General features: G+C 43.4%; 1 protein-coding gene across 5 annotated transcripts in view; it reads left to right on the forward strand.

The window, feature by feature from the left end:
* Positions 1–26,389, forward strand: part of MYCBPAP (MYCBP associated protein) — a 59,142-nt gene that overhangs the window by 15,160 nt on the left and 17,593 nt on the right. For 4 of the 5 annotated variants that reach the window (XM_068116786.2, XM_078775787.1, XM_078775791.1 and 1 more), the window contains 5 exons: positions 4,574–4,787; positions 9,311–9,411; positions 10,881–10,978; positions 11,185–11,290; positions 22,919–23,114. In XM_068116786.2, coding sequence (XP_067972887.2) covers positions 4,574–4,787; positions 9,311–9,411; positions 10,881–10,978; positions 11,185–11,290; positions 22,919–23,114 — 715 coding nt within the window. The remainder of the gene's footprint in view (positions 1–4,573; positions 4,788–9,310; positions 9,412–10,880; positions 10,979–11,184; positions 11,291–22,918; positions 23,115–26,389) is intronic. The other variant, XM_068116789.2, reaches the window with a different exon arrangement.

Raw genomic sequence — 26,389 nt, forward strand, 5'->3', positions numbered from 1 at the left:
AAGTTCTTGTCCTTGAATGAATCAAGAGCAACAGTGATTCGCTTGGAATGATCCTGATCTTGGTCTTCTTCATTCTTCATGGCACTCACCATCAGTCTCTTGGTTGCCGAACTGACCCGACTGTCGAAGAAAGCCAAGCTAACAAGTTCCTGTGACAAGTACCACACGTGATTGGAAAACTTGCGTGATGTTTACTTTGAGATGGCTGGATGGATTGATGAGTATTCAAGCAGTGACTTCAGCAGCAGCAGGTCACTGTAAGGAGCACCTGATGCTTGAGGTGCAGAGATCCAGGCTGTCAGGTAGACACGTACTGTGAATACACACACATCACGTAATCCTCTCTTTTCTGCAGGAGTCAGTTTGAATTGAGCCTTGAACATCCAGATCTTGAGACGGTATATTACTTTGGACATCCAGCGGGCGTGGTGCATTGCTCCGGGTGACATGAATCGCACTCCTCTGGCAGGAGCAGCACCGAGAAAGACAATCACAAGTTCCAAGAATTCTTTATAATCATCTCTCAGCTGACTCTGTTCAAGATGCTTGTTGGCATAATCGATAGTGCCTTGCTTTATGTCTTCCACTAGACTTGCCACGTCATCAGCTGCAATCCCTGGTTCATACTTGGCCGTGTCTATGAATCCCCAGTATTCCTGGAAGCGTTTGAAGAGTGGAACCTCGGGAGAAGATTTGGCTCCCAATCCCATACACACTTGGAACACTGCACCAATTATCAATTCCATAAGGTGATGCCTGCAAGCTAGTGACAAGAGCTCCTTCTCAAGCTTCTGCTCTAGGAGGACACAGGCACCAGCGATCCGACCAGTGTTTGAGCTGGTTGTGTCAAAACACATAGCTCGGATGCTGTCGGCTACGCCCCAGTCTTCAATGGCTCCAAAGACAGCAGCAGCCTGAGCCTCACCTGTTCCAGATGGAAGCTTGGCAACTGTGAGTAGCTGAGAAACTCCTTTCCCTGAAACCAATACTGGCAGGCGATCAACCTTCTCTTTTCCAATTAGATCAAGGATCAGTTTGCCGTCCCAGTGAACAACAAGGGGAACATTACCCTGAAACTCCGCCTTTATATTTGCAGATCTCTGGACTCGGTGTTGTACTCTTTGTCGGCGAATTGAGTCTCTGTTTAGAGCAAGTTCATCAATGTTCTGTCCCAAGCTTTTGGCAGTTTCTGCTATAACAAAAACGGCTTTGCAGTCTGACACTTTTGTGCGATCTAGAGCGGCTGCGAGTTCTTCAGTAACGACAGTTTTTCGCCCCCTCTTTCTTTTTCGTGTCTGAAATGTGATGCCTCCAGCAGCTCCCTCACTTGCATTGTCCCCAGTTTCCATCTTTTCACTATCTTCTGCTGAGCTGTTTTCAGATTCAGAACCAGATGAAATCAGTTCAGCTGTAGAAGCTGCTAACTGTTTCATTTGCTCCATTCGCTGTCGCCTGGCAAGCATTTCCTCCTCTCTTTTGGACGCCGTTTTCTCCTTCGCAGCAAGCTTTACATCTACTCCAGCCAGCGACCCCCTTCTTCCCTTTTCTCGCTGGGCTAACAAGAAATCCTTGTCTTCTTGTAATACTGACGTATTGGTCAGAGCATCAGCGTGAGCGACATCAAAAAGGTCTTCAAGCCTGGAAACAAAAGCCGACTCTCTCGCGAGTTGAGTTGGTGACGTTCGCGCTTTGTTCTTTTTCAGAAGACGCCATTCTTCAAATGTCTGCTCAAGCTTGGTTTGGCAGTTTTGATGAGCTCTCATCGGGATTCTAGCTTTCTTCCAAAAGTTAGCTATTTCCGTGATGGTAACATCCGACGATTGTCTTACGGTCTCCTTCAGATCGAGATGGTGATGTAGGAAGAATCCAAGAGCCATACGCAATGATGGCAACTTGCTGCCACTTAATTCAGTCACAGAGTCGCCAAGGAGATACAACTTGGTTTGAGATCTTGTTGCTTTTTCCACAGATGACATTTTCAATCAGATATGAATCTGAAAGAAATAGAACATAGCATTAAGAAATTAAGAATCAAGAAAATTCAAACAGTTCTATTAATAACTGAGCAGTGAGCATAATGCCTCAAGCAATTACACAAACATACTGCTGCAACAGTGTTGCAGCTGTTGCTTAGTCAGCATAGTCAGTCCATTGAGTCCAAACAGTAAACAAGTCTGAACATGTCTGGAATATAAATTCATGGAAAATTTGCATTATCAATTTATCAGCAAAACAATGGGATTCGGATGATTGGTTGGATAATAGATATGAACCAGTTGAACCACAATGATTATGCTTCTATAATCTGTGATAATATTATACCATGTTTATACACCCATTGTGTCTGTGATTCTCTGCAAAGCCTGTGATAACTTCGTTTTTATTTTCAAATAGTGTTCTGTGATACACCTATGTACAGTGTTTACTTTTAGATACTATGGTGATAAGCGTTCCCAGGTCAGCGCTACATCTCATTTTAGCATTTATTGTCTAGCAGACTCTAGCTCAACGAACATTTTACTCTTTTATTATAACAGATATTGTGTATGTACAATGTACATATTACTACTGTAATTATTTATTTAATGGAGCACAGAGTTTTATAACTTAAAGGTTTTATCTGTGTTCCCAGTAATTAATTTTACCACAATGATTGCATGTTGTGTGTATGATGATAGGAGAGAGTGTCAATTTACTTAGTAGTTAAAATTGGGTTCTTAATTTATCAACAGAATTAATCTATTATCAGTAGTATGCGAAATAAAAGGGCGGCCGCAGCTTTGGGGTATCAGAAACTTTACCATCATTGAGCTACCCCTAAATATTGTTCATTTGTGCTCATATGTTGCCTGAATTTTTATTTCATATATAGGAACAAATTGAGAGGGTAAGAAGATCATATTTCAAAAGTTCAAAAATAAGCTCCACCCTGCGTGTACATGTGTAATTGTATTATGTACCAGTTAAGGTGGTTGGCTTAGGATCTTAAAGTCCTGAGTTCAAGCCCTAACCTTGCCAAAATAACACCAGATGGGTTGATTCAGTCTGTTATCCTTGCGAGGTCGGAAAAATGAGTACCAACTTGCTAGGAGTGAGGTGAGCCAGTCGAGAAATCTTTGGCGGAGTGACAAACAAATCCATAGCCAATGAAACCTCCTCGGAAGCCCTATGTATCTGATGACGCAAGGATCATCCATCCATATGTGTATTATGTATATCTAATATAACACTGTGTTAGTAAATGTATGTTCAAGATTAACCTACATTTCCCTGTTCATGATTAACCTGCAGTCCTGCACTAATCACATCAACATTTAAATATTATTCACCCTGCGCATCGTAAGAGCGTGACCAAGGGTTGGCGTCAGGAAGGGCATCCGGCCATAAAAACATTGCCTCAAACAGGGAACCATGATTGTCATGGGGCCCGCAAGGCTAACCCCCGCTCCAGTGGGGAAAAATGGCCTTAAAACGATCATTCATTCATTCATTCATCCAAGTGCATTTCCGAGTGAGAGACATATTAGTGAACTGTACAGATAATCCCTGGTTAATTTAGGCTGGTTGGACATTTTGGTTTCATCCAGAAAATTAATTACCAAACACTGCTCCTCAGTATGACACAGTGTTCACTGGTGTCATGAAAAAGGCAAGAATGCTTTACACAGCTCTGATGTGACCACACAACAGTCCATTTCATTACTACGGCTCACACATTCAGTTATCTGTCATTCTGTCATCCATATAATAAAACAGAAGTGTCTGTCTGTCCGTCTGTCCCCGAACTACCTCCTCAGTTTTGGGGCTAGACCCGCCAAACTTTCTGTGGAACCTTTTTGGGTCCCAGCGGGTGTCCTAAGGTGGATGGGGAGGTTTCAGAAATTTCTCAATACAATTATGATTTTGATTTTCCACCAATTCGAAACTACTCTCTCTCTCTCTCTCTCTCTCTCTCTCTGCAAATAAACACATTCACGGGTTCGGCATGAGCAGTTTCGCCATTTACCGAATGTGGACACATTCGCTGGTTAGGTAAACCATCGTCATCGTTCTCAGCTTCATCGTCATCAATGAAGGTACATTCATTTATACAGTACTTCTCCTACAGTTTTGGGGCCAGCCCCACCAAATTTTCTGTGCAGCTTTAAGATCCTTGTATGTTTCTTAAAGTGGGTGGGAGTTTTCATAAAATTTCTCAAAACATTTTTTATTTGAGATTTAAGGCTCCCACCCGTGCGTAGCTCGGGTACCTCGCTAGGACAATATGAAGTGGAAGTTAACTTTGAATCTACACTCATGAACTGGATGTGCTCAATAAGGTATTGTTAATATTGGCAGGACTTGTAGGTAGATGTGTGTGGATGGGTAATGGTTTCTGCAGTTGGTGCAACATAGGCAAAATGGGCCAAATGGCCTTATGCACCAAAGTTTCCTGTGTAGATTCTTGTGTATCTCCTTGTGTAACTTTAGTTATAACAGTGGAAAACACAAGCCTAACTATAAGGATAACTGTGCTATGTTCAGTGAACTTTATTCTAATGCAGAGACTCTGACCATTCTGATTGTCTTGAAGGCAGTTGATGAGCTTCGCTTACACCTAATGGCGAAGGAGAAGGTTGCAAAATCTGAGAGCCAAGACATCGATGCCTTGTCAGAAAACTTGAGGTTGGTTCAGACTCCTCGTACCAAGAGTATGAAGACAGATGGAATTGTGAGGCAAAGGCGGACACTGGAGTGCTGGCAGATACATCTTGAAGAGTGGTGCAGACATCAGGGTTACTTGTCAAGTGAGCTGGAACCTTCCATTTGTGTTTTTTATTTATTCTCAGCTTACATCTTAAGTCCATGAATTAATAAAACACATTTAAAAATAAATGCAAAAGGATGTAGGGATGGTGTGCCAAAAAGTATGCAAACAAGGTGGGATGGTCACAATAAATAATAATGTCAAAACATCCCTATATCTTTCTTTGTATAATGGTTGTTATCTGTCCATCCCTGCATCCATTTGCAATGATAGTTTATGTTGATTATTTTCATGTATAAATGTGCATTCCACCTTAAACACACACACACACACACACACACACACACACACACACACACACACACACACACACACACACACACACACACACACACACACACACACACACACACACACACACACACACACACCTGCATTCCACCTTGAATGATTTATTCAGTTATAAGTTGGGCTAGCGGCTAGGGTGCCAGCTTAGGATCCTAGGATCCTGGGTTCGAATCCCGGTCCCGGTCGATCGCTGAATTAACGCCAAGGGGGTTGACTCAGCCTGTCATCTCAGCCTGTCATCCTTCCGAGGTCGGCTAATTGAGTTCCAGTTCACTGGTAATTCCCTGTTTGTCGTAAAAGGCGACAAAAAGGGTTGGCGGCAGGAAGGGCATTCGGCTGTAAAACATTGCTTCAAAAAGGGGACCAAAAAACAACAACAATCCATGGTTCCCGAAAAAGGCCAACCCCTGCTTTGCGGGGAAAAATGGCCTCTAAAGGTGGTTATTTTTTATTTTATTTTTTCACTTTACCATCACGGAATTCTACATAACACATTGAACGATGTATTTATTTTTTCTACACGTTACCATCCCCACTACCTACGTGTTTACTTACTTATTTCAATGTAAAATCTCCACGTACAATTTGTAAGGTGCATTTGGGGGGTGTCCTCGATTATGACTTGTATCCTTGTTAGGTTTATTTCAGACTCATGGTTTAGCCTGTACATAAATCGTATGCAGGAGGTAGACATTAATGTACATCATTGTACTTTAACACGATTTAAAAGGTCATTGGTAAACAACAGACAAATCAATACAATATGTGGGATTTAACCTGGCCGTCCAACATGAGCCATCTGTTCAGATGTGAACACGAAAGAGGCGAACTCAAACTTACTGCTCACTAAAAATAATGACATGTCTATATGAATGCCGTGATGTCCGTATTCATAAAAAAATGGCCATATATTTTGAGTGGAACCTATTTCAAATTTTGATGCTGATGCAGTGCCCCCATAGATGAAGGCAGACATTTAGAATTTGGCCATGAGTACAAGCACATAATAGTGGGGCTGCTTAACTGATGAATTGTGCCTTTTCCCTTAAAAGCATGAAACTTGGCACATGGCTAGAATACCCCAAAAGAAAGATTTTTAGTCCAGGGGGCATCTCCAATTTCACCCCATATGGCGGCCATCTTGAAATTCAAGATGGCCGTCATACAAGACCTGTTTTGATGAATATCTCCATAATTAGAACAGATATCAAAATGGTTGAAGTGCCTATACCTACATTTTTAGGGTCTAGGAATCCAATGGCAACATAAAATATTCAATAGTATATGGCAGCCATCTTGAAATCCAAGATGGCCGCCATAACAGACCTGTTTTGATGAATATCTCCATAATTAAAACAGCTATCTAAATGGTTGCAGTGCCTACACCTACATTTTTAGGGTCTAGGAATCCAATGGTAACATAAAATATTAAGCAGTCATATGAAAATATTAATTTTGCATAGTATCATGCATACTGGGAATGCATATAAATACTCTTAACAGGTTGGCATTCTTCAGTGATTAAAAGTGTCTATGACATCGCAGACTGTAACTGTGCCATCTTGTGGTTTTCTAGTCTTTGCTGCATTCTCCATCACATGCGCAGAGAGAAGTACAGGGAAGTGCAGCTTTCTTACACCGGCAACGACCAGTACATCCTTTTTTGCACCCACACTTAACAAGTTCATTGCAGATCTTTGCAGCCTCTGGAAGTGTTGTCCATATTGGTTTGAACTGGCCAGCAGACGTTTTTTGCCAACCCCATTCAGTGGGGCTTGGTAGATCAGGCTTAGCATGCAATGCTTGTCCCCAGCATAGTGCGCCTTGGTATACTGCCCGCTTTACGTGCTGCACAAGGGCATCATGTGTTGGTGGAATTGATTCCACAGGTCTGCCCTTCTTTGCAAACAGTTTCTTTCATACAATGTTAATGTCAGTAGCAGTACTTGTGCGATCATACAACAGAATAACAAATCTCTCAATGACGTTCATGCAGGTTTCAGTTATCTCTGTGCTCTGGTGGCAAATTTCTGCTAGTACCTCTGTGAGCTCAGGGAATGATTCCCACACATTCCATGCAGTTACCTTTCCACGCCCATTAAACGCTGAAGAAGTGTCACACCCTGTTAGTGCATGAAACATGGGGAGGGCTTTAGATTTCTCAGGGCCAAGAGCTGTGGCTATATCATGTGCAGAGATAAATCGCATGTTCTTGCCTGTCCCAAATTGTAACCATATCATCACTGAAAGCTTCTGGGATGCTGTAACTGCAAGCACGACAACATCTGTGTCCACAGTTTGTATGAGGACCTTACTATGCCCTCTCTGTGTTGCATCAGCAGCATGTAGGAACATCCGACCATCTGCCTCTTCCTGAGTGCACGGGGAGAGTGATTCTAGATCAATGCGTGGTGGAGCAGTAAGAACCTCTGTATCAAGTGTGACAAATAGCTCCTTGCGCTAGCTCCTTGCGCTGCCATATACTATTGAATATTTTATGTTGCCATTGGATTCCTAGACCCTAAAAATGTAGGTATAGGCACCTCAACCATTTTGATATCTGTTCTAATTATGGAGATATTCATCAAAATAGGTCTTGTATGATGGCCATCTTGGATTTCAAGATGGCCACCATATGGGGTGAAATTGGGGATGCCCCCTGGACTAAAAACTTTCTTTTCGGGTATTCTAGCCATGTGCCAAGTTTTATGCTTTTAAGGGAAATGGCACAATCGATCCGAATTTTTTAGCTAAGCCGCCCAGCTATAATGGTATCTCGAGATTTTAAATGTCCACAAATGCGAGTCCTAGTAGACGAGACCACAGAGCAGTAACGGTGATTGAATGTGATCCTCAGTTCTACTCTTGATCGCCATGCCACTGCAAACTGCCTGTTGGATTCATCGATTGAGGTGATAGTCAGGTTCACTATGTTTTTTCGTTCAAAATTTTGGTAGATTAGCAAAACTATACATTTTTGGAATATTTAGAGCATGAGGAATCCAAAAATTAATGTTGGCATTTGCGTAGACACCTTTGCGAAAATGACCCTCAGGACAGTGATGAAGATCTGTAAAAGCATATTCCTGAACGGTGTAGACCTAGTAGATCCTTCCTGTGTATAGGACTTATAGTTCAATCTGATACTAACAAGGCTGCTTTCTTGCTTTATAAACCCATACCTATAACTTCAAAGGACTTGCAATATCATGTATTATGTAATACAGTTATATTGTAGGAGCTGTGCTCCCACGTAATCGGAAGAATGGACGCGACAAAAAGCTGGAATTCGTCCGAGTTTCTTTATTGTCACAAAACAACTCGGGTACTCTGAAAAGCCCGTTTATCGGGCAGCAATATATATATACACATTATCCCGGAGCGTTTGCCCGGGAAAGGCGAGAGGGGGCGTGGCCGGGCGTCCTGGCCGCGGCCTGGCAAGTCGAGGGCGGGCATGCCCGGGCATGCCCGGGCGTCCCGGACACGGCCTGGCAAGTCGAGAGCGGGCATGGCCGGGCGTGCCCGGGCATGCCCGGGCGTCCCGGCCGAGGCCTGGCAAGTTGAGAGCGGGCCTGCCCGGGCGTCCTGGACGAGCCCGGCATGGTGATCGCTCCGCGTCCTCGGTAGGTGCAAGGCGATTGTGTAAACCCAGCGGTAGCCGCTACAATATCACAAATATAAAGACAATGGTTTCCAATTACCTTTGTTTGTTGCTTTTCTATAATCCTGAGCACTATTTTGAGGCCTTTATTGGATTCCTTGACCCAGAAAACATAGGATTAGCATATTTAATTAAGTTTCTAGGTTGACTAGAAGCCGAGATAGCGCAAAATATGTATTTTATGGCGGCCATTTTGAAAATCCAAAATGTCGGCCATGCAGGTGTCTGTGCAAATGCCAACATTGATTTTCGGATTCTCCATGCTCTGATGATTCCAAAAATGTACAGATTTGCTAATCTCCCAAAATTTTGAACGAAATTATATTTGTTAACATAGTGAACCTGACTCTTCATCACTGTCCTGAGTGTCATTTTCGCAAAGGTGTCTATGCAAATGTAAACATTAATTTTTGGATTCCTCATGCTCTGAGTATTCCAGAAATGTATAGTTTTGCTAATCTACCAAAATTTTGAACGAAATTATATTTGTTAACATAGTTTTCCTGACTATGATCTAACACAGCCTGTTGGTTTCTACTTCATCTTTCATTTAGGGATGCATGGCAGGGAAGCAGCCAATCCTGCGAGTTGCCGTTACGAGGGTTACGGACAGATGCAGGAAGAAAAGGACATGCACCCGCTTGATCACCACGTTGTAAGAATTGAATCCACCAAGGCTCGAGCTCTCTAATATTTTTCACTGCACATGAAGCACTCGCTGCTTGATCACCAATGGAACTTGATCCCCTTGCAATGTCTGTGGTACTAGTCCTGATACTGTTTTTTGCATCTCGAGGAAAACACTCAAGGAACAATATACAAGATGATACCTACAGAATGGCCTCCATGAAGTCCAGACCTAGCACCATGGGACTTTTTTATTTGGGGCTGTTACTTTTTTTATTTGGGGCTGGGCCAAAGGAGAGGTTTACAATTCAAAACGAAAAATTGGATGAACTTGAAAAATAAAAATCATGTTCTTGGCAATTGTCCGAGATAATTCTTGCAAAAGTCAGTGGAGAACTTATCAGTGATGTTACAAGTGTGTGACAAATGCAGGAGCTTACATGGAGTTTTATTAGTTCCATAAAAATAATTTTATTTCCATAAATAATAAGGGGGAATTGACAAGGAAGATATTTTAAGAGGGAGAGCGAGATACATATAGAAGAGACAAGCGTTACGCCTAGGCCCCCCGTCGGTGAAGTGATGAGTTGACAAAGTGGAAGATGCAAGGCGGCCATCTTGGATTTTGACGTGGCGACCCAATTTTCAATAGCGTTCTTCCTTATGCGTAGATACACCCACACACCAGATTAGAAGTTAGTAGTTGGTTTATTTTTCAAGATATTTCGCTCACAAGGTTCAGACATATATATGGTGGTGGCCATCTTGGATTTTGACGTGGCGACCCAATTTTCAATGGCGTTCTTCCTTATGCCGAGATACACCCACTCACCAGATTAGAAGTTGGTACTTCGCTTCTTTTTCAAGATATTCCGCTCACAAGGTTCAGACATATTTTGACGTGGGTTGCACCCACACACCAAATTCGAATTCGGTCCTTCGCTTACGCACGTACGCACGGACGCACGGACGGACACACGGACAGACGCACACACAGACGGAGGGGAAAACCATCGTCCCCCTTTCGCTCCGCGGTGTGACGGGGGACAAAAAGGGGTTAGGGGGTCTTCTTGTTTATGGCAAATAGTGGTTCACAGGTCCGTGTCCAAATGAAACAGGCAAGTGATAGTGCTGTCTGTCGTCTGGTGGATTGCCTTGAATTATATATTTGTGGATTTTCTTAGTTCATCGTCGATCATGATGAGCCGGAAAATTTGGTCAAGGTGTTCACAAATGTTGGGTTGTCCTTTAATTTCCACTTACAAAGGTGGTGTGATGTCCTCACATAGAGAACTGATCCAGTTTAGTGTAGGGATGAAGTAAGGAGGGGGTATATGCATGGAAGCAGAGGAGAGGGGTAAAAAAAGGTTTGTTTTAATCCACCAATTTTGTGTATATAATATATTGATAACACCTTATGCAAGGCAAAATAGTTTAAAGGGAATGTTTCTTTCTTTGCTATTTGATGATCATTTGTGTGATCATTTGTGGTGACAGGAAATGACAGGGGTGGAGGTGATCAAGTCGACAAAGCCAGATGTAACCCGTGAGTTTGCCTTATCGGAGGAGAAAAAGGATTCAGAATCACGTCAATGGTATTTTGAGTATGTTTGGCAGTTGATGCTACACAAAGAAAAAAAAGATCTTGTGTCTGCTATAATTCACCTTCAGCAAATAACAAACACCTCCAACATGTTATTTAACTTAATTGTTGGAAAGAATCACGACAGTCTAGCCATTCATGCAAGAATAGAAATTTGAAATATTAGGCTGACTGTATGACCTCTGCCTTTATTGCAAGCAGGTTGTCTAGGGAGGACCTGGTGACCACACTTACCGACAAAGTTTCACAGTCAAGTCAAGGACCCTCCATCTGCTTTGCTGGAGAAAGTAGCCCACTCGCACAGGTAAGCTCTTTGTTAAATAATTAATGCTTTTTATCCACCAACCCAGAGACAGCCCAGCTGAGGGCTAAAATTTTGGGTGCTCTTAGTATGTCCGGCAGTCTGGAACTTCTTCTGAAAAGTAACTGGACATTTCTTTCATATTCAGCACATGTATGCAATAACATCTGGGCATTAGGTACATCAGGCCTGGTGTTGGCTTAGAGGTTAGGGTGCCGGCTTGGGATCCTAGGATCCTGGGCTCAAATCCCAGTCAATCACTGAATTAACGCCAGGGGGGTTGACTCAGCCTGCTATCCTTCGGAGGGCGGCAAATTGAGCACCAGTTTCCTGGTAATTCCCTGTGTGTCGCAAGAGGCGACAGCAAAATGGGCATCCGGCCATAAAACATTGCCTCAAAAAGGGGACCACGGTGCCCGAAAAAGGTCAACCCCTGCTCTGCGGGGAAAAATGGCCTCTAAAGGTGGTTCATTAGGTACTTCAAGTTATTTTGGGATCAGAATCAAAAGTCATGAGACATACTTTTATTTCAGAATTTTGGCAATTTTAAATTTGTTTTCACGGGAGACAATGATGCAGGATTATATATGCTTTTGAGAAGAATTATTTATTTATATACACTCTACCATCTCCACTACGAACACAACTTTGAACTAGATGGTATTCATAGAATACTTACCCTGCACAGTCAACTTGGTGTGAGCCAACTTGTTTCTGAAGGTTGTTTTTTTTCTACGATCCAATTTGGCTGCCAGTCCACATGTGCGATGACATCATAAATTTATATTCTCTAATAAAATTGTTGCATAGATCACGCTCAATTAATTTCAAACTGATCAGACTAAGCGTTGTCCCTGTCGAATTATGACGCCATAATTATGGCACCAATGATGTCATCGTTAACAACACTTATTCCCCATATGGAGTTGTCATGAAATTGATTCAAGACCTCGCTCCAAGATAAGAGGCTTTATTGAAATCGATCTTCACATCCTACACACATAGGCAATAATCTCATTAGTCCTACGAAACATATAAAAGCATACGAACGCATATATAAATGAGTAAATGAGTACAAGTATATGAATGAGGTAAAACTTTCTAACACATTAGCCATAGATCACAGTCTCTTCTTACCAAGATGAACCAGCACACAGCTCTGTATAACACATTCAGCTTGTAGAAACCGCCTCTCCGCGCACACAAAGCATTCGCATATAAGTAGACATGCGAGAAGTATCACGCCTCCGAAGCCTCTTCTTCTTCATTTTTATCAGGAGTTCTTTACAATGAGCCACGTTTCAATTTTTCCCATGGAGCAGTTTTAGAGATATAGAGGTGCAACGTTTTTTGTTTTTTTCCAAGATGGCGCCTTACCACATGACCCATGACGTCATGATTATCATTAAATATTCTACAGGAGGAGGCGCTCCTATGGTGAAAATGTAATGTCAATCAGACCAACAGTTGCTGAGGAAAAAAAAAATCATAATGATCGGATAAGTGTTGTACTTGTCAAATTATGATGTCATAACGAAGGCAATGATGACATCATCATTAACATATTGTCCTGTGGTTGGCTCAGTTAAGACCAAGCGTCCACGACGGATGGATTCGAGCTTACTTGGAGGTGTTTCCAATATATTGGCGGATCGACACACGAGCCGGGGGATTGGGGGAGGATGCCGCGCTTACCTGTCGGCCCCACACAGTCTTCACCTGCGAAGTGATTAAATTCACACGAACACGGAATTATGTACAACAAGAACGATTTATTTTATGGAACCCGAGAACAATGGATACGACGGAAGAAACTAAATCCTAAATTGGGACGTCCCCACACCACATTTCAGATACGAAGCAATGGGAGAATCAATCAAAGGAACCGTTGTTTGCGCGCCTGTGCTTATCTGTCTCAGTAGTCGTCAGGAATTGTCCGGGATGGTCAGCTCCAAGCGCAGTCGTCCGACCGCACTCTGGTTGGCGCGAACCGCATGGGCGTTGGCGCAAACACCCCTCTCTGCACGGTCCGTCCCACGCCACACAGCACAGCACGCAGGCACCAGGAGCACGAACAACAGGGGAGGATGATCGTCAGCGCTAGTCTCTCCACCAAAGACCAAAGGCAAGAACAGGTCCTCCCGTCAGTCTCATCATCTTGTGGTGCAGGGGGAATTACTTAATGTGGTGCACTAATGGATCTAGCTAATGTATGTGGTGTGTTGCCATACGGGACAAAGGAATGATCACCGAGGTTTCACACACAGAGGTCTTATCCTTATTCCCTAGAACTATTTGTCAGGCCCCATTCCTCGTAATGGGGACGAAGTCACACCTTAATCCGACAAACCGCCTAAACACAGAACTTATTACAGGTGAGATTCTCTAGCACGACAGACGAAGCATGATACCTTTTGAGATGTACCTAAATATATATATTCCCCGACCCCAAAATTCATAACAATGTCTTATTCCCCATGGGGAGTAGTTGACAATGAGCCAGGTCTCAATTTTTTCCATGGAATGGTTTCAGAGATATGGAGGTGCGAAGTTTTTCCAAGATGATGCCTGTACTACGTGATCTATGACGTCATAATTATCATTAAAATATTTTACAGGAGGAGGCGCTCCTATGGTGAAAATTCCGTGTCAATAGGACCAAGAATTGCAGATTAAAACTAGAACGGCACTCAGTAGAGAGCATACCTCCGCCTGGTTGGCCATGTCACTCAATGGTGAAGAATCACTTAAAAATTAAATAAGTCTCAAACACCGAATCCACATTCATATCTTCACCAAAATCGAATCGAGTCTTCCTTGTCACACACACAACCTGTCCAAAAAGTTTCGTCCAAATCTATCCATAACTTTTTTGAGATATCCTGCTATGTATAATTGTTGGACCCATCTCCCAATGGTGAAGAATCACTTAAAAAATTATAGTAGCTGCATCCGAATCCAGATCTTCACCAAAATATAATCATTTCGTCCTTGTGACATATGCTACATCTCTGCCAAATTTCGTCCAGATCGGTCCACATGTTTTTGAGATATTTTGTTCACAAACAAACAGACAGACAAACAGACAGAGGTGAAAACGTAACCTCCATCCACCTTTGGTTGCGGAGGTAAAAATTCATACTCAATGAATCAAGCGTTGTACTTGTCGAATTATGACGTCATCGGTACCTTAATTATGACATCATCATTAACATATCTTATTCCCCAAGGAGAGTACTTGACAATGAGCGATGTTTAAATTTTTCCCATGTAGCGGTTTGGGAGATACAGAGGTGCAACTTTTTCGATTTTTCCAAGATGGCGCCTGTACCACATAACCTATGACGTCATAATTATCATTTAAAAAATTCCACAGGAGGAGTAGCTCATATTCTGAAAAATTCGTGTCCATCGGACTAACAGTTGCAGAGGAATTTTTTTTTTCATACTGATCAGATAAAGCGTTGTACTTGTCAAATTATGACGTCATAATGAAGGCACCGGTGACATCATCATCAACATATCTTATTCCCCGTTGGGAGTACTTGACAATGAGCCATGTTTCCAGCGGGAGTAATGCATTTGATCGTGTCCGTCCGTCTGTCCGTGTATGTGTGTGTGTGTGTGTGTGTGTGTGTGTGTGTGTGTGTGTGTGTGTGTGTGTGTGTGTGTGTGTGTGTATGTGTGTGTGTGTGTGTATGTGTGTTCGTATGTTCGTGTGTTCGTGTGTTTGTGAACAAGATATCTGGAAAAGTTCTGAACTGATTTGCATGAAAGTTGGTGGGATGATTGCCTTTGGGATAAGGAAGAATTGATTAGTTTTTGGTGAAGCTCAGGATATTATTCCAGATCCAGGAATTTTTTGAAGGATTTTTTTACCATTGGAAGATAGGGCTCAGCAGCGGCCACCCACGGCGGGAGTATGTGCTCTACTGAGTGGCGTTCTAGTTTACATTGAGTGGTTTGGGAGATATAGAGGTGTAACAGTTTTTCAAGATGGCGTCCGTACCACGTGACCTATGATGTCATAATAATTATGAATAAAAAAATTCGACAGGTGGAGGCGCTTGTATGGTAAATTTTCGTGTCAATCGGACCAACGGTTGCCGAGAAAATGCATTTTTAAAATGCAGACACGTGCGCACGCACGTACACACCTGAATACCTAACCCTGCTTTTCGCTTTGGGAGTGCAGGGTAATTACTGATTTATTAATGTACACTTGATCACCACCACTCCCTGTATATTATCACCTTGAATTATTTATTTATATTCATTTCACCATCTCCATGACTGACATATCACCTTTAACTATTTATTTCTATACATTTTACTATATCCACTACAACTCACAAATTTGTATAACCTATTTACTTACATACATTTACCATCACCACTACCAACATAGCGCCTTGAATTATTTATTTATTTACATGTGCACTTTACCATCTTCACTACCAGCACACGCATTTTAATGATTTATTAGTCCCCTACCCGGAGGGGACTATAGGTTTGCTCTCAGTCTGTCTGTCTGTCTGTCTGTCTATCCCACCTGTGGTTTTCTGCACTTTTTACATATCCTTTAACATATTAAAGTGAAACATGGTACATGGCTTTATTATGATAAATTAAAGAATAAGTTCAAGTTTCAGGGTACTTCATGAATTAAAACTAGAACGCCACTCAGTAGAGTGCATACTCCCGCCGTGGGTCAAGTTGGAATAATACGTTTTGTTTAACATCCCCTCTCCCCAAAACAACAAATGAAAAAGAAAGTAGGCCCTAACTGTCAGATAATTAATTTTGATATATCTCGGAATTAGAGGAGAAAAACATCATTTAAGAATGAGAATAAAAGCTTTAATGCAGTAAAACAGAAAAAAAAAATTCCCCAAAAAATTCCTGGATCCGGAAGAATATCCTGAGCTTCACCAAAAACTAATCAATTCTTCCTTATCCCAAGGGCAATCCTCCCACCAACTTTCATCCAAATCCATTCAGAACTTTTCCAGATATCTTGTTCACAAACACACGAACATACGAACACACACACACACAGACGGACACGGTCGAATGCATTACTCCCTGGCGGGAGTAATATACCTGAAAATCGCAGAGCCAGAATTATTTATTTGGTCTGGGAAGCCCATGCGTGGTTTCTTCTTCTTCAGCCTCTCACAACCCTGGGTGAATATGCGATCTTTTTTTAAAAAGTAGGAATTTTGCCAAGTCTTTTATTCGTTTGTTAATATACCTCAGCCATTGACAAATCTGGAATTATAATTTTATTTGAGGTTCAAATTAACCCGGGAGATTGTGTCAAACGAAGCCTGCAAGTCTGTACATGTGATAAATTAATTAATCGTCCACAGTCGAAGACTCTTCTTCTGAACGCAATAACAACTTCTAGCTTCCAGACCGTACATCCAATCATCTTCAAATTTTTCACACTTGTTACTCTTCATGACTTCTACTGCAGTATGAAGTTTCACGTCGATCAATGAAGTGGTTCAAGAGATATAAATGTTTTTATTATTTGCGTTTAATTAACGATATCTGCCAAACCACGTGACCTATCGCAAATTCCAAAAGGACATTTTAGTAGACTGATATGCTGAACAGATTTGTGAAGTTTCCCCTCGATTGGATCACAAATGAGGGAGGAGCTAGGTTTTAAACGTTTGTGCTTAAAAACGTCATAACTCTGAAACCATGTGATGCATGACGTCATGCTCGCTGACTTTTTTGTTCGTTATCGGTATGCGATTCTGCCTGCAAAGTTTGGCCTCGATCTGTTCAGGCGTTTGGGAGAAAATTGGATTTTAGTGTTTTTCACTCAAAACAATATGGCTGCCGAACCACGTGACCTGTGATGTCATAATTACAATTTCAAATATTCTACAGACCGTGTCCCTCCTATGGTGAAAATTTGCTCTCAATCCGTCCAATTATTGCAGAGAAAATGGTTTTTAAAGGAAAACAGAAAAAAAAATTCCCAAAACAATTCCCAATTTTTTTTTCCTGGATCCGGAATAATATCCTGAGCTTCACTAAAAACTAATCAATTCTTCCTTATCCCAAGGGCAATCATCCCACCAACTGTCTCCAAATGCGTTCAGAACTTTTCCAGATATCTTGTTCACAAACACACGAACGCGCACACACACACACACACACACACACACACACACACACACACACGGACGGACACGAGCGAATGCATTACTCCCTAGCGGGAGTAAAAAAAAAAAAAAAAAAAATCATTCATAGTGGTTGGGGACATGTATTGCAAAGTAATTCTGCTCTTGTTTAAATACACTTTAATAATAATAATAACAAGTCAAGTGAATCCACTTGGATTCCGCCCAGGTTGGCACATGGAAATTATGATGTAGCATAATTATCATCTCGGGTCAAGATTTGAAATTATGCCATGGTTTTTGTAAAATTGCTACTAGTATTCACATTATGTACTTTCACCAAAACATACATCATCATAGAAACATACATAGAATTTGGGTCCTCTGGGTCATTTGGGTCCTCTGGGTCATTTGGGTCCTCTGGGTCATTTGGGTCCTCTGGGTCATTTGGGTCCTCTGGGTCATTTGGGTCCTCTGGGTCATTTGGGTCCTCTGGGTCATTTGGGTCATTTGGGTCCTCTGGGTCATTTGGGTCCTCTGGGTCATTTGGGTCCTCTGGGTCATTTGGGTCCTCTGGGTCATTTGGGTCCTCTGGGTCATTTGGGTCATTTGGGTCCTCTGGGTCATTTGGGTCCTCTGGGTCCTCTGGGTCATTTGGGTCCTCTGGGTCCTCTGGGTCCTCTGGGTCATTTGGGTCCTCTGGGTCATTTGGGTCCTCTGGGTCCTCTGGGTCATTTGGGTCCTCTGGGTCCTCTGGGTCCTCTGGGTCATTTGGGTCCTCTGGGTCCTCTGGGTCCTCTGGGTCCTCTGGGTCATTTGGGTCCTCTGGGTCCTCTGGGTCATTTGGGTCATTTGGGTCCTCTGGGTCATTTGGGTCCTCTGGGTCATTTGGGTCCTCTGGGTCATTTGGGTCCTCTGGGTCATTTGGGTCCTCTGGGTCATTTGGGTCCTCTGGGTCATTTGGGTCCTCTGGGTCATTTGGGTCCTCTGGGTCATTTGGGTCCTCTGGGTCCTCTGGGTCATTTGGGTCCTCTGGGTCATTTGGGTCCTCTGGGTCATTTGGGTCCTCTGGGTCATTTGGGTCCTCTGGGTCATTTGGGTCCTCTGGGTCATTTGGGTCATTTGGGTCCTCTGGGTCATTTGGGTCCTCTGGGTCATTTGGGTCCTCTGGGTCATTTGGGTCCTCTGGGTCATTTGGGTCCTCTGGGTCATTTGGGTCCTCTGGGTCATTTGGGTCCTCTGGGTCATTTGGGTCCTCTGGGTCCTCTGGGTCCTCTGGGTCATTTGGGTCCTCTGGGTCATTTGGGTCCTCTGGGTCCTCTGGGTCCTCTGGGTCATTTGGGTCCTCTGGGTCCTCTGGGTCCTCTGGGTCCTCTGGGTCATTTGGGTCCTCTGGGTCATTTGGGTCCTCTGGGTCATTTGGGTCATTTGGGTCCTCTGGGTCATTTGGGTCCTCTGGGTCATTTGGGTCCTCTGGGTCCTCTGGGTCAGTTGGGTCCTCTGGGTCATTTGGGTCCTCTGGGTCATTTGGGTCCTCTGGGTCATTTGGGTCCTCTGGGTCATTTGGGTCCTCTGGGTCATTTGGGTCCTCTGGGTCATTTGGGTCCTCTGGGTCATTTGGGTCCTCTGGGTCATTTGGGTCCTCTGGGTCATTTGGGTCCTCTGGGTCATTTTGGTCCTCTGGGTCATTTGGGTCCTCTGGGTCATTTGGGTCCTCTGGGTCATTTGGGTCCTCTGGGTCATTTGGGTCCTCTGGGTCATTTGGGTCCTATATTCCTATCCTATAACATATATATCTCCTATAACCTATCCTATAAATATAGATTTGATGACGTCATGTTTACACATCTGAGCGACAGAAATGAGCGACAGAAATGAGCGACAGAAATGGGTGACAGAAACTAGCTTCACTTTTGAGCGCCCGAAATTCCCAGGCAAACGCTATAACGCACCAGGTTTACAACCTGTGCGTTAATAATTCATTTATTTTGTATAGCGCTTTTCAAGAAGCCCAAAGGCGCTTTGACAGAGTGGAAAACATAATGCATAACAATACATGAAAACAACAATTGCAAAAAAAAAAGAATCAATAGGGAAATATTTAAAGCAAAAGGAGGGAGAAGGAGAAGAGATAGTCAGGGGTTAAATGCTGTGGGTTGAATGTTGAATGCAGTGTTGAACAGGTGGGTCTTTAGTGATGTTTTGAATGTGGTGAGTGAGGAGGAGTCTCTGATGGTGTGAGGTAGTGAGTTCCAGAGGGTGGGAGCAGCGATGGAGAAGGCCCTGTCCCCCCAGGATCTGAATTTGGTCCGGATGGAGGGGGTCAGGAGGTTGGTACCAGCAGAGCGGAGGTTGCGGGTGGGAGTGTGTCACCATTTTAACATCACCACTCCAGGTGATGTACCACCTTGAATTATTTAGTCGTTGATATACATTTTTCCTCCCTCCAACCTTCACTAACGTATTTATTTAATTCGTCATTTAATTATTCAAATGCAAAATATACACGTCCCATTTTAAAGATGTAGTTGGGGATGATGAACCTGCATGAGGATCCTTGTTACCTGGCATGCAAAGCAAAAAGAGAGGTGAAGCAATTGATTCATTTTGTCTATCTGTCCAAATACGTCCAGATCTATCCCCACAAACATAACAATACGTCATAGTAACAAACAAATAATCTTGAATAGTTGTCAGTGGGACATCCAGCTTTAACCTCCTTTTATAAATACTAGGGCATGCCCGTACTATATATATATCTAAAATTATATCCCCCCCCTCTATTTACATGAAATGGTTTGGTTCATGAAATGTTTTGGTTTATTCGCAACGCCAAAGCGAACGGCGAACGCTTTACATGAAATGGTTTGGTCCATGAAATGTTTTGGTCCATTCGCAACGGCAAAGCGAACGGCGAACGGCTTGCGAGTACAGTGACAATCCCCCCCCCCCCCCCCCTCTATTTACATGAAATGGTTTTAATTAGTTTTAAAACATAGTTTAACGCCAACATAGCGGCAACATAGTTTGCCAACGTGAAATAAATGAATACGCTCTCAAATGTGCCGTCCGAGGCAGAGTGTGTTCGCCACGTTCGGCACACGCGATAGCTCGCTGCTCTCTGATTGGTTGAATCGTTTTTTGGACATAGCTCGGTAAGTAATTGTCCGATTAATATGAAACCTTGAAAAGGCACATCCTCGGGTCCCCAGCAATATACCTGGCAAGTTTAAAGTATATCGGACCGGTAGTTGTCGAGAAACAGCGGTCGCATACACACACACAGAGATTACTGGAATTATAGATAGATGATGTGATGTAAAATAATTATAATAAAGTTATAATTAAGAGTTTATAGAACACCTTACCCTAAGCAGTCTTGGGAAAAAGTACATAGGAAGGCTCTTTTAAACTCTTCCTTTGCGTTTCCAAGCACAATCGACATTTCCTACGAGCCGCCATTTTGTCCGGATCTGTGTTTTATCTGTATTTTATTCTGTATTTAAAACCTGTATTTTATTTCAAATGATTTATATACTTGAACACTGTAGAACACATTTTGCCTTCTTGTCACTTCCACAAACCTCCAGTTTATCAGTACTTCGACAAAATATTATGCCATTTTACTCCATATCAACAATCAAATGTGCCGCTCACGCTCTCAGTGTTGGGGCATATCGAGATCCGGACAAAATGGCGGCTCGTAGGAAATGTCGATTGTGCTCGGAAACACAAAGGAAGAGTTTAAAAGAGCCTTCCCATGTACTTTTTCCCAAGACTGCTTAGGGTAAGGTGTTCTATGAACTCTTAATTATAATTTTATTATAATTATTTTACATCACATCATATTTATAAAAGGAGGTTAAAGCTGGATGTCCCACTGACAACTATCCAAGATTATTTGTTTGTTACTATGACATATTGTAATGTTTGTGGCGGTAGATGATGAAATACCATAGTACCAGTAAGATCATATAGGTGTAGCATGGACCGTGGATGCGTAGCAGACATCTTGATGTATTTAAGCAGGGAAACTGGAGCTTTAGGTTGTATACGTGTCTTCACACGGGGTGTGGAGCTTTCTTAACGAGGTCGGGATTAAAGTTAGTTATCCCCAGTCTGTGATTGCCCCCCTGTGGCTTTCCCTATGCTTTTACATTTACAAGGCCAGCCATAAAAGCTCATGTTCGTTACAACAACAATAACAACAATCGTCCCGTGCAAGCAGGCAGAGCGATCGGCAAATAAACCCCGCCTCCAAGCTATCGTAACCGACAGGCCACACCCCAAGCTTCGTCATTGGTCGTGGAGACATGGGGTGATTTGACGGAGCTCAGGCGATTGGACAGCGTGACATCACAGGGAAGGTTCAAGCTTGGGCAAAAAGAAGAAGAATCGCTTACTCTCTCTCGGTCTGGGCTTTCGTCTCAGGTGGCGCTCTTTGTCTCTGGCTTGGCGGGTCCTGGCTCATGTGTGAGCGTGAGGAAAACTTTTCGGAGCTCCTGCGAACTTTTGCAACGTTGGAGGAGGGGGTGTTGTTGGACTGTGGTGCTTTTCGGAGGAGCTGGAGCCGTGTTGCAATTCGGAGGGGGTGGAGAGCGAAAGAGGACCGGCCGCACAAACTCACTCACGTTTGTGGCGACGCGGAGAGCAACTTCGCGCTATCTTGTGTGTTTCCTGCACGGTGACTTCGGAGTTCAGTGACCACCAGGCTTCTAAAGGCCATTTCTGGACGCAAAGTGCCAGCCGGCTTAAAACATTTTATTTTATATTTCCCTTTGTCTGTTTTTGAGTCAGCTGGGGGGTACCTCGAAGTAGGATTTATTTTACCTCAACATTCATTTTATCGTCTTGCATTTAATTAAATTCTTAATTTGTGGCATTTTTCTCATTCGTCATGTGTGTTTATTTGTTTGTGGGTCCGAGAATAAACCCGTGTGGCTTCCGTCCAGGTAAGCACCTCGTTCCCTCACCCGCACTCAATGGACCAACCGCCAGTTTCGGCTACGTGCCTCGGAATAAAGGACTGTTACGGCTTTCCGTCACTCCAGCGGTGTTAACCGCCGGGCTGACAGGACACAGGACAGTATGTAAGTGTGAGGCTTTGTCTCCAGGTAGCGTGTTGGAGCCACTTACTCATGGTTTGTCAGTTAGAGTAGCAGGAGTAATGTGGCTAAATAAATGGCTGAAGACATTTTCTGTTTTGAGGGAAAGCAGTTTTTATTTTCGAAGCTAATAGTCTGCATAATTTAAGCTGAAGAACATACTTTTTATATTCTAAATCCAACTCCTCATGCTCACATCTTGGGCATATGTTCAAGATGATTCAGTCATGCAGGTATCAATTCAGGACACAATGCAATCTTCTTACGGCTTTCCCTTGAGACATTGCCTGATTGTATGCATGCTTTGTTGCAAGATGATTATGCTGATTCGTGATGCTTCTTTGAGTGTTTTACATTCTTCATTGGCAATATGGTTCTCTTGTCAGGAAAAGGTGGGTGACTCAGCATGCCTTATCTTTGATGCGAGTGTGGGCTGTAAGACATCAGCCAACCTTGATATAAAGAATATTGGCTGTGCTGCGGTGCGATATGAATGGCGGCGGTTGTCCCGGCCTCATACGTTGCCAAGTCTTCGTGTCAACGTTGGCCTTTTACCACACTTCTACTTTTGGACAGCTGATGGTGAGGAATCACTTTTTACTGAGAAGCTTTTTGTTTTCTCTCACACCGAATGCTCAGGGGTGCTTGATTTGATATTTCACGAGCTGGTATCTGTTTTAAATGGGATGTTTCTTAAGAACATCTTTTTGCATGATTTTAAACGCAATATTGTTGAAGCCATTGGGTTCTTGCAGTTGCTGGGTTCGTATCCCAGCAAACCTTGTAAAAGTGGTGGTGGCACGGCCAAATGATTCTGTCGTCCCGGCCCGGATTACGGGCCTGCCCACCACGATACCGTGTCTCGTGGGATCAGAACCTGTTGATATGCCGCATTCATCGGTGCCGTATGGCCATTCTTGAATAGCTACTGCGAAGAGCCGCTAGGCCTAGGCATGGCCTCATTCTAGGTGCTAATCACCTGAATCCAATCTGTCCTTTCATGGATGTGTACAATTTTAATCGTGATCAGAACCACTCAAATTAACTCTGAGAACAAATTGTTTTAAAATGTATTTGAAATGAAACATTGGGTGGGAATACAATTAGAAGCAATACACTCATTAAAGTTACCCTTAACCCCTACCGAATACTCCAATATGCCGGAAGATCTTGATTGGTCTAATTAATGATTGGCCCATTAACACCTCAGGAGATGACAGGACTGAAATAATGTTAGCTGCGCCTCGATAAGACGTGGCTCATTTCCAGGTAGAGATGCGGCCTTGCAGGAAAAAACAGTTCATTCCGCAGCCAACACGAGGGGGAGGTAGGCGCGACTTGCGGTGGAGGCATTTCTGAATGCTTGGACAGAAGTGCGCCGTGCCATGGAGAAACTCCAAGAGGTCACATACATGCTCCGGGGCAAAGTTCCCATAAAGCTCTCACCCTGCCTTTATAGCTTCTGCCTCCACCTGCATTGGTGACGCACTTAGCCCATCCCTGCTCAGCTGCTATTGGTCCAGGGCCCAGTTGGGGGTGGCTTGGCTTCCCTGGCTTGTGACCAACCAGTGCCAGCACTGTCAGAAATCAGTTACGCAATCATAACATCCGACCACGATAACCAGCAGTACGTCTGATTTTGTTGCCACGTCATCGATATGCACGTCTAGCTTGGTGAAGACAACACCTGAGGTTCAGGAGACAAGATCGGGCTGGTATACTCTCTACAGATGAAGCGAGGTTCCACCTTGACAGTAGCGATGGCGGTTGTCACGTTGGGAAGGGGAACGTTACACTGACGCATGTGTTATGCAATGTTAGTCTTTCGGTGGTGGAAGCGTGATGCTATGGGGAGGCATTACCGCACATCACATAATCAAGCTGGAGGTCATTAATTGCAATTTCACTGGCATTCGGTACGTGATGAAGTTCTCCTTCCTCACGTTCCTGCAGGTTCATAAGGATCACACCACATTTCAGCAGGATAGCGCACCCTCATGTCGCACGAGTGCTCACCGACTTCATCACACAACATACCATTACCACACTTTCCTGGCCAGCTGTTTCACCTGATCTTTCTCCCACATAACATATGTGCGATGAAATGGAATGACGATTGCGCCATCTGCAAAACCAGCCAGCGACATTGGCCCAGCTGTGCAGGCCTTGGTACAGATCTGGAATGGCATCCCTCAATCCATCTTCGACCATCTTGTGGCCTCAATGAGGTGCCATTGCCAAGCGTGTGTCAATGCAAATGCTGGTCACACCAGATACTGAGCTGTTAACTGACTGTTGACTGCACCCCTGTTTGAGCTTCTGGAGACATGTCTTGCACACTTGTGTTGACATTCTCATGTTGATTTCATGTCTATCAAACATGAAAGGGGACCAAAAAAAATGGACACACCATTGTAAAATAATTTAATCGGGTGTTGGGCCACCACGTGCGGCCAGTACGGCCTTTGTGCGCCATGGTATAGAGTCCACGAGTGTTGGAATTCTGCAGGAGGAATGCAGGACCATCCTTCAATGAGAATGTCAATCAACTCACACCTGTTTGATGGAGATGGAAAACGATGTCTCAGGTGTTGTTCCAGAATATCCCATAAATGCTCGATTGGGTTCAGATCTGGCGACTGAGAAGGCCAAGACATATGGATAACATCAGTGTCATGCTCATCAAACCATTGGGCAACCAACCACATGTGCTCTAAGGATGGGGAATTGTGGGGGGAGGACGGGGCTCTTGTAGCCATGCTAGCCATAATTATAGGCAATCAGGCCTGTGCAGCATTTGTATACATGACCCTAAGTATGCTGGGATGGTATTTGCTTAATTAACACATTTGGAGGCCATTTCTCGGTGTCCCTCATTTATCCCGGTGTTTCCATTTTTTGTCCATTACCTGTACATACTCGTACATACAGTTTTTATTATTATTTTTTAATGGAGGAAGGAGGACGGGAGTGGAAGTGGTGATTGGGTGGATGAAGATGGTTGTAGGTGGGGAATGAATAAACACTGACAATACATTCATCTTTTGCCGTGACCCTCACAGACAACAATCGTTGCACATGTATAAAGACAGTCACCCACGCATATCTAAGCTACCTACCAGGTCCAGCCACCATCCATGTAGCTCTTGATCTCCAATGCTGCTACATATCTTAATCTACATAATTGCACATTAAATCTACCTACTGTTTCTGCTGCCATGACTGTTCCATGGAGACTATTCCATACATTAACTACTGAGTGAAAGGCCACTGCTAATTACTACCATCCTAACTCTCCTCTTCTTTACTTGAAGGCTGTGGCCCCTTGGTTCTGTCACCCTCCATTCTACTGAAAAACTCTTCTGCATTATTTTGTCTTTACCATTCATTATATTAATCATTTCGATCAGGTCTTTTTGTATTCGCCTCCTTTTTAGGTCATCTCAACTCGATCACAAAAATATGACCTTGTAAAATGTTTCGTGATGTCCAGATATCCGTCTGTCTGTCCAGTCGTCTGTTAACTTTTTGCTATTTTTGCTACTCTTCCCTTATCACCCGGCTAATTTTTCTGAAACTTGACACATGAATACAAGACAGTAGCCCGCACAATCACACGGGCTTCAATTTTTCGATTTCGGATCATGGGGACTCCCAATGGTGACCTCCTGAAACTTCGGGTCCCTACTCGTCCCTTTTTTTACCAACCGATTGCTCTGAAACCCGATATAGCCCTTCAACTCGATGGTCTGCAGGATCGCTCGGCCTTAGATTTTTCGAGTTCGGATCATGGGGACTCCCAGTCCCAGAGGATCATGGATGCTTCCAGGGGGGGATCCCCCAAATCAGCAGAGGTC

The sequence above is a fragment of the Myxine glutinosa genome, chromosome 1, assembly GCF_964187855.1.
Source record: "Myxine glutinosa chromosome 1, kmMyxGlut1.1, whole genome shotgun sequence".
NCBI lineage: Eukaryota > Metazoa > Chordata > Myxini > Myxiniformes > Myxinidae > Myxine > Myxine glutinosa.